The sequence below is a fragment of the Plasmodium coatneyi genome, chromosome 9, assembly GCF_001680005.1.
Source record: "Plasmodium coatneyi strain Hackeri chromosome 9, complete sequence".
Classification (NCBI taxonomy): domain Eukaryota; phylum Apicomplexa; class Aconoidasida; order Haemosporida; family Plasmodiidae; genus Plasmodium; species Plasmodium coatneyi.
In genome coordinates, this window is record NC_033564.1 from 809,301 (window position 1) to 824,237 (window position 14,937).

The window sequence follows — 14,937 nt, forward strand, 5'->3', positions numbered from 1 at the left end:
AGGCAAAGGCGCATAACAAAAATGCATAAGCACAGGCCACACATGCATACATTACATACGTACAACATACATCTGTGGTTTATCTTGCCCCCCCTTCGTCATTTTTGCTACCTCGTGAGCGGATCAATTGGGGTGAATCTTTTTCCTGATCCGTCCCCAACGGGACAGTCACCCTGCCGCATCTAATTCTTTAGTTACATCTGTTCTGTTTTTCCCACCTGGGAAGAGTGGGGCAGGAAGGAGTGATTTCCCGTTTTGTCCCACTTCTCCACTCGTGAATAATTTATACGCTTAACTATCGCTCCTTATGACGTTAAAAATGGAGACAAAAAAAAAAAAAAAAAAAAAAAAGAAAAGTAGCATATGTGTGGTGCCAACAAACTGAAACGAAATAATGTCGACACGAAAAGTGGACAAAATGGGGGCTCCGTTTCCCTTGCAACCTCCATCTGGATGATCCCCCCGCTGGTCAAAATGAAAAATGTATCCAATGAACGATGCGCACAGCTAAGTGAATGGTCACACTTGGTAGGGAAAAACGACGGAGGGGGATAAACGGGAGATGTATGTCACTTCGTTAGGGGCCACCTCAGTGGAACTGACTCCTCCGTCATACAACCCCTGTTAATATTTGCTGTCTATGTAATTATGCATGTACGAAAGAACACCGAAAGGTTGTGCACTTGAATGGGACACCCTACACGCGGTGGTGACATCCTACAGTGGGAAGAGGTACTATATCCTCGGGTGCTACTCCTCTGTTCCGTGGATCCATCTGTTAAATGGTGTGCGTCGTGGGGAATGAGAAAATGCAAGGAAGTGAATATCCATCTGGAAGCGTTACACTCGATAGACACAGCAGAGGCGTAAGTGGAGGCATCATCATGCACTGCAACCTCATTTGCGTCCCCGTGTATAGGTCACCCCTTTTTTTTTTTTTTTTTTTTTGATTTGCGCCCTACCTCTTGAGTAGATCAACGTACGAGATGCTAGATTCCTTGAATGCGTTTACCTCTCTTTAAAAAAAAAAAAAAAAATTAATTTCGCATTTGCAGGGGAGTAAATAGGGAATGTATCAACATGTTCTGTGTGGAGTTGTCTTAGCTGCGTAGTCCCCTTGTCCTAGTAGCCGTGCTCTTTTTTTCTTCCCTTTTTTTTTTTTTTTTTTTGCGCACTTACCCCCGCAAATATTCCATTTCGTCTTCCGTGAGTCTGTCCCCGAACTGCTTCAATATTAGCAAAATCAGCTCCTTGTGCATGTAACCCGTTTTCTGTTTTGGTTTTTCCATGTAGAGGGGGAAGAAAAGATGTTGAGTTGGAAGAGGCAGAGATGAAACGAACGTGTAGACGCATTAACACGCCAGTGTGCACACACATCTGCTACTTTTTTTGCGAAATGTGAGAGGATGATTTGGAGGGGTGGCGTGTCGTAGTTGCTCTCCACCGATCCACCTACACGGATAACCCACCTGGACGTCCCAAATTTCAAAGAAGGTGATCATGTTCTGTAAGGCTTCATCCTCATCTATTATAAACGTTTTAATGAAGGCAACCAGGTCGCCTTTTTCTACTTCGCCCATTGCCTTCAGTTCATTCAGCTTGCTCTGCGTCAGAGGGAGATTCTAGTGGGAAACGGGGCGGAAAAATAGGAATGTGCAAAGACGAAGAAGTGAAAAAACTCATCAGGGGGAAGACATGTTTTTCGAGGAACGATTGGTGGAGAATCAAACTGGCTTATAAAAATGGCCACTACTCCTTGGGAGCATGTCAAAGTGGATGATCACCCTTCCATGTGACTCTACGTCCATCCGCCATTATTCCTCTTACCGCTTTGTATATGACATCCACGCAGTCCTCAAATGTTAACTTGTTGTTCTGCGAACAAGACGGAAAAGTTAGGAGATGCGTTTTTTTTTTTTTTGTCCTGCTTCATGCCAGATGAGTCCACATGAATGTGTTATTTTTCTCCTCCTCCTTACTTCCTTCTTTTGCAGGAGCTCCATCACTTGATTTATTTTTCTCCCTTCCAGACTTTCATCCACGTGAGTTGGTTGTTCATCTTTCTGTTCAGCTTCCTTTCCTGCTACATCATTGGGTATTTCTTTCGCTCCCTGAGAGGATTCCCCTTCCAGGTTTTGCTTGTTGTCTTGCTCTTCCTCTTGACTCCCTTTTTCTGCTTCCCCAACTTTGCCCTGATTCATGTACCCCTTTTGTTCTTCTTCCTCTACTCCCCCTTGGTTTTTTCTAATTTCATTTATTTTCCTGTTAAGGTACTCTTGGTGTTTTTTCAGTTCGCGTCCGCTCAAGGCACTCACCAGGAGAAGCTTGTCTCCCATTTTTTGGAGCTCCTTGTTCTTCTCTGCAGCCTTCCGCACGAAGTCATTGTACTAGGGGGGTGGCGAGTTGAGGGAAAAATATAATAACGCAAGCGGGGTGTAATGAAACGCATCGAACAGATCGAATGGGTCAAATTGTAGACGCCGATGGCGACGGTGGAACGGTTTTCATATGGCCCCCCAAATGGGCAAACGACTCGTGTGCACCACGCTGCCATGATGCATCCTCCTTCTACGCGTTTACCTTTTTCTTGCTCTTGTCAAAAGTTTCCTTGAAGTTACTTCTGTCGCCCTCCCTGGAGAGATGCTCATCCACACTGGTCATCACGCGGCGGAAGTTTTCCAGTGCCTATTAAGGGGATCGTAAAGGAGTTATCCCATTAGAAGCTGTGAAATGCAGAAGGACAAATCGGACAAGCATTCCTACACTTTAGATGGTATACCTCCCTATGTGTGTTTCGTAAAATAAAAAAAAAAATTATTGCTACTACATTACCTCTATAAGCATGGCGTTGTTCTTGGCCAGATGTTCCTTATATTGCAAGGTCTGGTTCATCACTTCCCGTTTTTCGTTCTTCTCATTTTGTATCTTCCCTAGCATGTCGTCTAAATCGTCCTTCAGGCTCTTTAGGCGGGTAAAAAGAACACACACATATATACGCACATATATACAGGCGGGGATGAAAGTAGAATGACTCCACCCCCCTCATTAGTCTGAGCTGTTCGTGGGGGACGCCCATGGGAATGCAAGCGGCCTACGTTGATTTGATGCTCGCAGTAGCATATGTTCATCTCCAGCTCTTGGATTTTTTTCCTGCGAGTGGGGCGGGACAAGGCTCAACATGATATACTACGTGATATGCTACGTGATGAGCAACCTGATAGACTAGCTGGTGTAGTGTCCCTCTGGGTAGCTCCCCCCGATGGGAAACAAATGAACGTTTTTATCCCATTACGTGTTCAATATATCGGTTGCTATCGACAGGTCCGTTTGCGCCCTAGCTGACTTCACAACGTCCATGAGAATTATTTTGTCTCCCTGAAATGGGGTAAAGTGGGTAGGGGTTGCAATGGTCATATATAGGTATATGGGGACCCCCGGACAGGAAATAACAGATGCGTCTCGGTTTCATCGCTCTCTTGAAGTGTTTTTTCATTACGCCAATTTTCTCGCAACAGGAGACGATGCTCTCCAAGGCTATCTTATACTCGAGGAACGCGTGCTTCAGCTTTTTCAGTCTCATCTGCGTGCTTTTGCTGAGTAGAGAAAGGGGGTAATTTGGTGAATGGATCTATGAATCCATGGTGGGGATAGCATGAACCTGCGCAGAGAGTCCATCTGTTGCCTTTTCGGCGTCCTCCCCCATGTTTGTCTTTGTCCTCACTTCTGCTCGTAGTAGGTACGGCACATCTTCATGAGCTCCTCATTTTTTTTTTTATCAACCAGAAGCTTATTTCTGCTTAATTTGCTGCGGACATCGAGGGGGAAAAATATTTCAACGGAGTGACAACATAACGTGGGTGTGCATGCCTTAACGCCCACTGCATGGAGAATAATCCTATGAATGGGATACTTCTCCTTTCAGTTCGCCTTGGTTAGGAGTGCCCCCATCTGAAGGCCCCCATTCTATTTCATCCTCACTTGCGCTCCATGACGTTCTGTATGATCCCATTTTGTACGTTTATAATGCTCTTTTTCGTTTTTAGATCCCCCTGATACTTCCTCACCATGTGGAGCACGTTTTGTATGTCGTCTTTGTTGTAAAAAACTCCCGCCTGTGGGGAAAAGGGGGACATATGAAACAAAAAAAATAATAAAACACAGCACATCACACGTGTGTGGACAGGAGTAATGCACACTGGAGAGCATTACATCTCCATGGCACAACACTGTGTAGCGCTCCAAATGATGATTACCTTAATCAGCTCGAGGTGAATCCTAGTGTCCAAATTTTTCTTCAAGTCGTTATACTTGTGTTTCATGGCCTCGAATTTATCCTTGTATGTCAACTCGCCATATTCCCCACCACTGCAAAGGAGACCAAAGAAAACATGATAAATTTGTGACGAAGCAATGAAAAGGAACTCTCTCAAAATGAAACCCTAACCCCACAATGGGTAGACGCTCTCACTGATTTTTCTCCACCCCTTCCTCAAATTTTCTATTTTTATTTTTGACGGATGTTTATACCTGCCTTTTGGTATCCCCTCCCCCGGGGCACATATCCCCAGGGGTTCGATAATCTTCTCCACATTTCTGTCGTGCACTTTTTCCTTCAAGGTGTCCAAGTAGTCGATGTTGTTTATAATCTCGTTGATTTTTTCAAACTCCTGCGATTTGGAAAAGGGAGGAAAAAATAAAAAATAAAGTGTAATAATAAATTACAGTGTATAACAAATGAGCCCTCTTGTAGACACAATCAGGGGCAAGCTAAACAAAGCATCCATCCGAATTGTTAGCTTAAATCTCCCACCCCAATCAAAGGACTTCCCTCACGCGCAACACTCAGAATATGCTGACGCGCACTAATGGAAGAAACCCTCTCAAATAAAGAGTAGGACCTGTTTTTTTCTTGTGTGTCTTATTTGTTTCCCTTGGGAGAATAAGACGCACTCTCTATTAATCCTAAAATATGTCACGTAAGCAGAATATTGACGGTGGTATGAATTTGTCCACTTAAGTAGTCACGCAAGGGTTTACTTGCACGTGTTCACATGCACAGGGGTGAGCTAAAATAGGCAGCTTCTCTGTCCACTTCGCGGTGTGTGTGTGAAGACGAATAATAGACATTCGTCTTTGCGCTCTTACAGCTTATAGTTTATAGGCTCGCTTCCCTTGTCCTGATAATAGGATAAAAAGTGAACAAAATTATACATACATGTGTGCTTCAAAGGGGCAACTGTGGTGGGGGCACATACTCAGGTGGAAGTACACATGTAAACTAAGGTGCACGTTTTCTATTTTGGCTTATATTTTCGCGTTGCCCCCTTTTTCAGTACCAATAAAAGCACCGCCTCTGTGCGGAGGTCCTCGTAGAAGGAGACGCGGTTCTTCCTGAAGAGAGAGCTAAAAGGCTTTCCATCGTCATCGTAGCTCAGTGGATTTCTTCTCTGTGTATTCACAATTTTGTTTACACTGCCTTTTAATATTTCCATCTTATCGTTCGCGCCGACGTGCGGAAATGTGTACACGTGCTGGTAATGTCTTTTGGGGGCACTTTATAAGCGTTTTTTTTTGCCACTATTTACGTGTTTCCTTTTCATGCACCGTTTCTTTATAGAACAAACTTTTCGAGCGAACAAGACAACTCTCTTGCGATTGTGCAACGTACCCGCGTAATTTCAATTTGGAGAAAATGTCAATTAAACAAATTAACACTCAAAGGTGAAATGTATGCAAAAAAAAAAATAAAAATAAATCAACACAACATAACATAACACAACGTAGTGTATCATTGCGAATTGCACACATTTATCATCACAGTCAAGTGATAACAAAAGGGAAAAAAAAAAAAAAAAAAATCAGCACAATGCAACGTGTCACTAAATTCCTGTCTGCAAAAGTGCGACGGATGGATAATTCATACGCGTGTTCATTTTGTTGGCATTTTTGTTTTCCTCTTTTTTTATTATCAAGTTTAAGGGGCATAATGATGCAACGAACATTTTAAACAATTTTTAAAGTGATAAAAGTACAACAATACGCAATATGCGTATAACTGGGAGAGTGTCAGTTGCGTTTCCTCCACCAACTGCATCACTCGCTGTGTTTCTTTTGCTAAACATTTGGTTAAGTCTCCCTCGGTGAGGCTAAACACCCACTGGACGGAAGTCTCTTTAGATTATTTTTATCGTCCTTCTTGCTTCACATTTCGCTGCATACGTCTTTTCTGCCCTTCAAATGTACAAATATTTCGTTGTCACCCCATTTGGGTTTCCTCAAAATGATAAGAAAAAAGAAAAAAAATGATTTGCCCCTAGCTCTCACCACGCTGCCAATCAACTCGTATGTCGCAGATATCTACACACAGGATTAAGTAGACGCAGAAAAATGTTCCAACGTTTTTGTATTCTTTATGGTTTCTCCTTCTCTTCTTCGCTTCGTTCACTTTGCGTTAGAAAAATCGTAAAAGTTGTTACTTCGCCAAAGTGAGGACTTTTCTTTTTTTTCTTTTTGCATTTGTGTGTGTGCAGAACAAACAGGTAGATTTTATGAACGGTGCAGAATTTTTTTTTTTTTTTTTTTTTTTTTTTTTTCTGGCTAGCTAGCCAAAAAGGGTTGTTAAAACCGCTCGACGCTGTCGCAAGGAAAACGCCAAAAAACAACATTAAAATCGCTGGACACGGTCACAAACTGGGCGTATTTTTGATCCTCCCGCGGCTCCAACAGGGACATCTGCAAGATGTTATTCGAATGCGCAACTATTTCTCCAATTATTTCGTTCCCGCTCATGTGCTGGCACTGGTCTTCTATATCTTGAATGCCTTTTTTGTCATAGAAAAAATCAATGCTCAAATTTTTAATTGAGAACTGCGGCAGCACCACCTTCGATACGGTCCATTCCCCACTCAGACATTCTACAAGGATGGGGAATATTTCGTATCCGTACTGCGAAGTGGAAGAAATGAAAAACAGATGGGTTACGATATCTCTTCCTTTTGGCTTTACCATGGAGTGGGTGCTAAAATGGGGTGCTGCTCCCACATGTGTCTAAGTGCACACTCCCGCGCTACACGCATACAACATTGCGTAACGTACAACCAACAGGGTGTCCTCATCCAAGAACAGACACTTTTGCATCGTCTGACCAACCCAAGAAACGAACTGCGTGTTGGGCGTGGGCTTGAAGTAGTCGCAAATTATTATTTGCTGGTTTTCTCGGTTGTTTTCGAAGCTGCTAGCTGAAAAAAGGGGAAAAATAAAATAAAAAATAACAACAACAAGAATTGCAATAATAATGTGATGAAGCAACAGAATGCGGTGCGCTCTTACCTCCTCAATGCGCGCCCCCTGTTTTGGAGCGAAACTGTCCATACCTATTACGGCCACCCTTTTGTCCGATGGGGAAAAGGAACTATGCAAAATGACGTGCCCTTCGCATTCGATCTGTCCAACATAAGGCATAAATAGGAAATGGATGTCACGAAATGGGGGTAGCAAAATGGAGATCCCAAAATGCGGGTCACCAAATGGGGCATTACCTTGCTGATAACATCGTTCCTCTTTAAGTTCCTGTCTTCGATCAGTTCGTCAATATTGGGGTGGGTCCTGCGCAGGGAAAGGGCCCAATCGTGGGGACATTTTTAAGGCTGCCTCTACGTAAGCCACACCTGCAAGCAAGCAAATAGGGCTAGAAAAAATGATGCAAAAAGCAAAAGGGTAACCACGTCGTGGTATACAAGCAGGTGAACCTAGTTCGTCCATCTGGTGTATCTTCGTCCAAAGTGCCCGACGTGCACACGAGCTGAGCGGATGAGTCCATCGAGCAGCTACACAGTATATGCCCTTCGGAAAAAAAAAAAAAAAAAAAAAAAACTAACATTATAAACGGCAAAACGACAGACAAAATGGAGGAAGCATTTCTTCACAGCTTCATCTTCCGCTTCTGGTCAGCCATACCTGAATAGCTCCACTGTAGGAACAAAATGCTCCCAGAGTGATTTACCACCTTTTCGATCTTCCATTCTGTATCTTCCCCCTCTGAACAAATGAATATAACGCCGGAAGAAAATCCAATGGCGAAGGAGTGGGCATGTGGATGCCAACAGGCACAAGTAGGTAGGAGTTCCTCTGATTGGATGCTAACATTGGTGGTTTTCCATCGTTCGTTTTTTCCCTTTTTATATATGACGCATTTCATATCAATGGTCAGTACGAGCAGGTCGTTTTGGCTCGACCATTCGAGGGCAACAATTTTGTGCCTGTTCTGTGTGTGGTGGGGGTGGACAAATGGGCAGACAAATGGGTGTGGTGGAAAATGTGACCGCCTTTGAGCACCCCAATGGGGAAGACCAAGTGGCATATCCACCACCTTACAGGCCAGCACATCTCCACGTGGGTGGGACAACTTACCCCCAGGAATATCGTCTCACATGGGGACAACTTTCCACTTGTTATTTCGGACACGTGCACATATCTTCTATTTTTCACGACAGCCACTAGCGTGTTCTTCGCGTTGGCCGAGACGTTTATTGGCGGTTCGGAGTCTTCCTCCGGCACAGCATATTTGGTACAGTCGCATTTTATATGCTCAATCATTATGTCGTCTGTCTGTGTGCTTCACTTCACATTATTGTTTTGTCCTGGGGGGGGTGCATTCCCCCGTGGGGATCGTCTGGGTCCAACTGGTGTGACGTTCGACGTTGCGCTTTTTTTGTTGTCGTGTGGTGTGCCGCTTGGTATGTCGCAAGGCTTTCCCTATTTTCGATCGTCCAACGGGTGTACATACACGTGGGGAATGCCAAACGGTGAGCAGAAAAGGGACAATGAAAAAAAAGTTATGCAAAGGGTGGGGCACACGTCGATGTTGTGCTCACAAGAGTGTACATTTTCGTGTTCCTATGCGAGTATTTATTCTCCCCTTTGCGATTACCTCTTTTTCACTTAATTCTCACTTTGTGCTGTTTTTTTTTTTTTTTTTTTTTTTTTCCCGGCGGACTAACCCAATGGGCAAACGCAAAGCGATAGGCAGGGAGTGACTCACCAAGCGGTTCACCAAATAGGCAAAAGAGCGGACGACCCTTTCTGTCGAGAGGCACCTTTTCTCCTTCAGCCCGGCGAAAAAGACAAGGCGCACAATTCTCACGGAAAATTTTTGTTCACTCAAATTTATTGTCCACCTGTAGTGGTAGACACACGCACATACGTACGTATCTACAAACGTGCGTGGATATAGGCTCCTCTACTCACATCCAGCGAAGGTTGGGACAATGAAGGGGGGTAACCTCGGAGCGCTTCTTCTCCCAGTGCTACTGCTGCTTAGTGGACATGTCAAGGCTAACTACGGAATAAAAACGAACAAGCTGACTTTCCTCTCCCAATCGGAACAGTGCAAAAAGGAAATCAACTTCTATGAAGAAGGGAATTCATTCTTTATACGAAACAAGGACAACACATATTTAGAGGTCCAAGAGAAGGTGACAGCCGCAGGGAGTTTGAATGTGTTTGGGACTGTTCACACGAATGAGTACCGTGCGTTTGAGCAGAAGCAGTGGACTTTGCACCACCTGGACACGTTCGACCGGAAGGAAAATGCCTGGATCCCTTCGGTACTGCTTGGCCAAATCGACATAAAGAGGAAAAAAAAAACACACACACACACACAACTCTGCCATGTAGAGCAACACACCATGGCGTTATCTCATTTATAATGAAACCGTTTTACCTCTCCATTTGAACTTCCCCTATTATAACCCCCACAATTGCATGCCCCACTAAACTTCCTCCTGCACAAAAGGACATCAGCACATGCGGAAATTCCCCCGACACGTTTCTGGGCGGACCCTGGTACGGGAACAAAAGGGCAGAATGATCACTTGCGAAGGAAATGCATAAAATGACGCAGAGAAATCTACACAGAGGACTCAAATAAAATTTCCCTACCATGCGGATTACCCCCCCCAACATGCCCCTGCAGCATATTCGGCGCCGTGGAGGCCTACACCACCGTTAGAGACATACCAAAGCACAACGCACTGAAGGTTAAATTAAGGGTTCACTTTTTTGACGCCTGGGAAGGCGATTCACTTTTTCTTCAAGCTGATAGGAAAACCATCTGGGCGGGTAAGCATGCTAACAGGTGGACAACCAGTGTCCTCCATTTTTTTCATCCCCCTGGAAAAGCAGAACTGGGATGACACAACAACCTCCAACTTATATGTTAAACCTTTTCCTCCCACATATACGCAGAATCACACAAATCGAACCCTGCAGAAAAGGTAACATCGATCTGGGATGGAAAAACTTAGATATCCCCTGTTGATTTACTCTCCAAAAAAAGAAAAGTGTTTATTTTTTTTTTTTTTGTACACTTCCCTCCGCAGGGCGTTGGTGACGGAATAAACCTCTGCGGGAAGGAGACCCCCGATCGGTTATCAGTTAGTGCAAACTCGGAAACGATCACCGTAGAGTGGAGTATATGCGCCTGTCGTGTTTGGAATTGTGCGCGAGGCAGTAAAGGAGCATACTAATACTTCGCCAAGCAGTCATATTTGTTACCTTGCTAATTCCCCCCCTAAAACAACCGCAGGTCCCTGTGGACGTCGAATTCGAGCACTCCTCAGGTGGGTTACACTGCCGACGCGATGCCCCGAAGCAGACGCGCTGACGCAACTCCATCTCCTCACGTGCCACCATTTTGCCCTTCCCCTTACGCCACAGACACGGTTAGCATACTAATTGGGAGCACTTTAAAAAAAACAAACGATGCTTGCACCACCTCGTGGGGAATAGACGACCTGCACGTCTACTACAAGTAGAGTTCTACCATCGCAGGGAGTTCCTTATCAGAGCACGGTGGGGTATGCAAAGAAAAAGGGACGAACTGATATGTGCATATGTAAACATATCCTTATGTGTACATATACACGTATCCTTATATGATTGTTCGCATGTGTGCGCTAATACAACTCCGCCTCTTGGCTAAGTATCGAGTTGAAAGTCAACCCTTCGGAGTTCTTCCTATTTATATCAGCACCGACGCTGGTCAAATATTTTATAATGTCTGTCTTGCCTGAATAGGCGGCAATGTGAAGGGCAGTGTCTCCACAAGAATCGTCTGCATTCACATCGGCGCCAAACTCGATTAGGATTTTTACAATATCTAGGTACCCCCTATCGCACGCATAATGCAGGGCGCATAGTCCGTCTGAATTTCTCTTGTTTATTATGTATGGGTTTCTTTTCAGTGCACTTTTTATGTATTGAAGATTTGCTTGCACTACGTTTTTGCAGAGGAGGTCACTTAAATTGTTCCCATTATCTGCGTTGTCCTTGCCGGTGAGGTAGCTGTCCTCATCGATCCCCTCTCCAACTCCTTTGAGAATTTCCACCAGAGGCTTCATCTTGCTCATCGTTTTGGTAAAGTCGAATGTTGCGTTGGAATTGTCCTCTTTCATCGCTTGGGGGGGAAGGGTCTTCTCGACAAATTGCACATACAGAAATTTGCCGACCCTTTTACTCACTCCGTGGCAATGTTTCCACGCGCTCAATTTGGCATCCACTAGGTAGCTGTTCCCTTCGCTTTCGCTCTTCCTGGGTATTCCTTTCTCCCCGCTTAACTCTGCATTTAACGGCTTATCTGAATCACCCGCATCTGCGTTCATGTCCCCAACGGTTATCTGCTTGTACAAGCCATACAAGAAAATCCACTGCTCGAATTTCAGCTGACTTCTGTTCACCTTCACTGCGATGCACGCCTGAATGAATTTCTTATCCAATTCGTCATCACTTAAATGGATGGTTACGTCTTTGTCTACTACAGGGAGTTGTATTTTTTTTTTTTTCCATTCTAGCCATTTATGTAGTAGAACCTGCGGCGTTTTAAGTAGACATTTGGCCACCTCCTCAACTTGGTGTAAAATTCTATTCGTCCTTTCCGGGCTGTACCTCCTCCAGGTGTAGATGATAATGCATGCTGATGCGACGTTCGCAAGCAGCAGCGTTTTTCCGTTCAGTTTTTTCAGCATTTTACGTGTATGGCGTGTAAGTGGCTTGGCGACACGGGTTCAATCCGACCTGCGTGCACACGTGTGTGCGGGGAAGGCCACTACAGGACGATGCACAAACAAACGGGTTTTGCACGTTTCGGCGAGGAAAGAGATACCCCCCCCCCTGTGGCGATCTATAAAATGCCTTCAACAAATGGGCAGCTCATTTTATAGGCATGCCACGCAGAGGGTGGATCAGCACAAATAGGCCTACCTGCGCTTGGCGTGTCCCTCTCAGAGTTTCTCTTCCCCCCTTTCCGTTTCGCAAGTTTCTTAACGAATTGGTTTCGCTTCCATCCAAGCGGCTCTATATTTTGGGGGGAAATAAAAAAACAAATCCAGGTATAACGATTAGGTCGGTCACGCTGCGTCCGTCCTTCCGGCCTCCCGTTTCGCTGTTCTGTATGTTATGTTGCGTTATGGTAAGCTCTACTTGGCAGAGTTGTGTGTTTTTTTTTTTTTTTTTTTCCTGCTTATAGAGGACCTTCAGCACATTAGCCGCACAGAAATTGCTCATCACAGTAGCGGATATTTTTTAAAAAAGGGGATGGCAAGTGTTGAATTCCTGCACGCCCTTCCTCCATGATCGCGGCAACTATGCATCGAACACGAAGCTGCATGTGCAGTGACCTGCAGGTCTTTGTACCGGGGGAGACTCACTTAAATGTGTCCCCACTTAAGATAGGTGAGACGTCGCACGTTCGTAGAGTCGTTATTTATTTATTTATTTATTTTATTTTTTATTTCCCCCCCTGGATGGGTCATTCGTCTGGCGGGTTTATACACTGCAGTATGCATTTCCCCGCAGGTTGCATCTCACCGCCCACTGAGGGTCCGGGAAAAGCTGCGAATTGGGGCAGAGGAAATTTGAACACGGGGCAAAAGAATACAATTTGAAATACTCGGCAAAGGGCACTCCTCCTATTATCTGCGCTTATTTGTATTTATATTTTTTTTTTTTTTTTTTTTTCTACGTTGGGTCATTTCACCTATTCGTTTGGGAGTTTTCCCTTGTGAGTAACGTCGCTAGTAGTTCTCCTGACGACTGTGAGAATCCATGGCTGCATGAGTGCAGTGAGCTTTGCATCGGAGGAGTTAGCCAGATGTCATTTTAGGAGAGCATAAAGGATTAGTTACTGTAAGAGGAAAAGCGCGTTGACCTACGGAGGGAGAAGCAACGGGGCTTCTACCACCCAGCGGAAGGACCCCTACGTAGAAGCTATCTCACAAAAGGGGGGTGTTACCCAAAAAATGGGTAGCGCAGAAGGGGGAGACCAACCTGAGGGGGAAGCTGCGGAAAATTCAGCCAAAGGAAAAGCGGAAGGTCATGTGGAAAACTCAAGGGAGGACCTCGATGAGGCGAGCAGTTTCCTTGCCAGCCTCGCCAACGTGGTGGACCAAAATGACGTGGACAGAGTAAACAGCAGGGGAAACAAAAAAACGAAAAAGGAAAAAAAAAAACAAAAAAGAGAATACCTAAAGGAAAAGAGGAAGAAGAATAGACCAGAAGAAAAAAAAAAAAGAAAAGAAAAGAAAAAAAATGATCTATTGAAAAAATTAAATGGTATGAATTCTAGTGAGAGGATACAGTTTCTAGCCGAAAGGAGAGCTTTACAGGAAGAGAAAAAAAAAAAGAGGCAAGAATTTCTAATGAAGGCATACAATGAGGGGTATAAAATCTGCTACAACTGTAGTTTTTTAAACCAAATGGGAGAGAAGGAAGTGTCCAGTTTAGCCAAGCAGGTTTTTCTGGGTTACCACTACATGATCAAGGAGCAGTTGCCTGTGCAGTTCCATTTTACTAGCTTAACCAGCAACGACGAATTCTACACACAGCTCAGAGAGAAGTATTCATTGGGGAAGTGGCGTGTTCACATTCACTCAGAGGACTACTGGGATTTGTTCCCGAGGGAGAAGATTGTCGTTTTATCCCCCGACGCGCAGGAGGTGAGCAGTGCAGCGGTTAAGCCGTTGTCTTCTCTGCACTGCGTCTGCTACACAGGACCGATCACAACGAAACCAATCCAAACGAATCCAATGCAGTGCAAACAAATAAAACCTGCTCCCCCCCCCCCTGTAGGAACTGACCGAAGTTCGAGACGACGAGGTTTACATCATTTCTGCGCTGGTTGATCGGAGCGTTTCCAAGGTGATTGTTCAAATCGGAGAAGCGATATCCCTCGTTTGAGGGGATGCATTCGCGATACGCCACATGCACGTATGAGTGAAACATTTGTTGACACACCCTTTTTGTTCTTCCCCTCGCACCTCCTCAGAATCTGTCCTTCTCCCAGGCGTCCCTGCACAACTTAGTGACGAAGAAGTTACCCATGGAGGTACATATCTGAACAAAAAAATGGCATTTAAAAAAAAAAAAAAAAAAAAAAAAAAATTTTATTCACCCTCAGCTGCTCCATGTAGCTAGCTGGACGGTATAACCATACTGCATTCTCACTTTGACATTCCACTCCTCATAATTCCATTTTTTTCCCCTCCCAATCATGCAGAAATATTTTAAGAAAAAAAAAAGCAACGTACTGAACGTTAACACTGTGGTGGAAATTTTAATCAGTTTTTTAAAAAACAAAAACTGGATGAAGGTTTTCAAAGAGTGTGTGCCACAAAAAAAAGTGCTCTGCTTCTGTAACGGCGCCTCAACAGAGGGACACAAAGATGAACAAGCAGACGCGGATGACGGGAAAAAAACGGATGAACCGTATTTGGAGGATAACGAAAAGAAGTACGTCCACCCGGATCCGTTATGAATATATGAAGGCACGATGGGTGATGGAAAAAACATACACACATACGTGCATACATACGTCAGAGGGTAAGTCAAATGGTTAGTTGTTCTCCCTACGGGGAGAGCACACATCCAACGTTTCACCGTAGG

General features: G+C 44.5%; 5 protein-coding genes across 5 annotated transcripts; 2 read left to right on the forward strand and 3 right to left on the reverse strand.

Moving 5' to 3' along the window:
• Positions 1 to 958: 958 nt before the first annotated feature.
• On the reverse strand, positions 959 to 5,492 carry PCOAH_00025050 (Uncharacterized protein; the record flags this gene model as incomplete). The annotated part of the gene is made up of 17 exons (XM_020059310.1): positions 959 to 1,016; positions 1,180 to 1,271; positions 1,470 to 1,622; positions 1,828 to 1,875; positions 1,980 to 2,387; positions 2,581 to 2,685; positions 2,833 to 2,961; positions 3,096 to 3,150; positions 3,293 to 3,375; positions 3,497 to 3,593; positions 3,722 to 3,805; positions 3,979 to 4,112; positions 4,254 to 4,365; positions 4,528 to 4,667; positions 4,899 to 4,962; positions 5,146 to 5,177; positions 5,337 to 5,492. The coding sequence occupies 17 exons, from the start codon at positions 5,490 to 5,492 to the stop codon at positions 959 to 961; spliced, it is 1,950 nt and encodes a 649-aa protein (XP_019914832.1).
• Positions 5,493 to 6,618: 1,126 nt separating this feature from the next.
• PCOAH_00025060 (WD domain G-beta repeat domain containing protein) lies at positions 6,619 to 8,595 on the reverse strand (the record flags this gene model as incomplete). Its single annotated transcript, XM_020059311.1, has 7 exons — positions 6,619 to 6,945; positions 7,096 to 7,238; positions 7,374 to 7,443; positions 7,539 to 7,605; positions 7,749 to 7,842; positions 7,957 to 8,263; positions 8,410 to 8,595. 7 exons carry the CDS (start codon positions 8,593 to 8,595, stop codon positions 6,619 to 6,621), a joined length of 1,194 nt encoding a protein of 397 aa, XP_019915179.1.
• Positions 8,596 to 9,157: 562 nt separating this feature from the next.
• PCOAH_00025070 (Uncharacterized protein) lies at positions 9,158 to 10,814 on the forward strand (the record flags this gene model as incomplete). The annotated part of the gene is made up of 7 exons (XM_020059312.1): positions 9,158 to 9,605; positions 9,794 to 9,843; positions 9,974 to 10,119; positions 10,246 to 10,274; positions 10,380 to 10,460; positions 10,586 to 10,619; positions 10,717 to 10,814. 7 exons carry the CDS (start codon positions 9,267 to 9,269, stop codon positions 10,812 to 10,814), a joined length of 777 nt encoding a protein of 258 aa, XP_019915038.1.
• Positions 10,815 to 10,955: 141 nt separating this feature from the next.
• On the reverse strand, positions 10,956 to 12,023 carry PCOAH_00025080 (Uncharacterized protein; the record flags this gene model as incomplete). Its single annotated transcript, XM_020059313.1, has 1 exon — positions 10,956 to 12,023. The coding sequence occupies one exon, from the start codon at positions 12,021 to 12,023 to the stop codon at positions 10,956 to 10,958; it is 1,068 nt and encodes a 355-aa protein (XP_019915131.1).
• A 1,272-nt stretch (positions 12,024 to 13,295) lies between these two features.
• PCOAH_00025090 (tRNA m(1)G methyltransferase) lies at positions 13,296 to 14,809 on the forward strand (the record flags this gene model as incomplete). Its single annotated transcript, XM_020059314.1, has 4 exons — positions 13,296 to 13,991; positions 14,125 to 14,193; positions 14,321 to 14,380; positions 14,552 to 14,809. 4 exons carry the CDS (start codon positions 13,296 to 13,298, stop codon positions 14,807 to 14,809), a joined length of 1,083 nt encoding a protein of 360 aa, XP_019914994.1.
• Between the last annotated feature and the right edge of the window lie 128 nt (positions 14,810 to 14,937).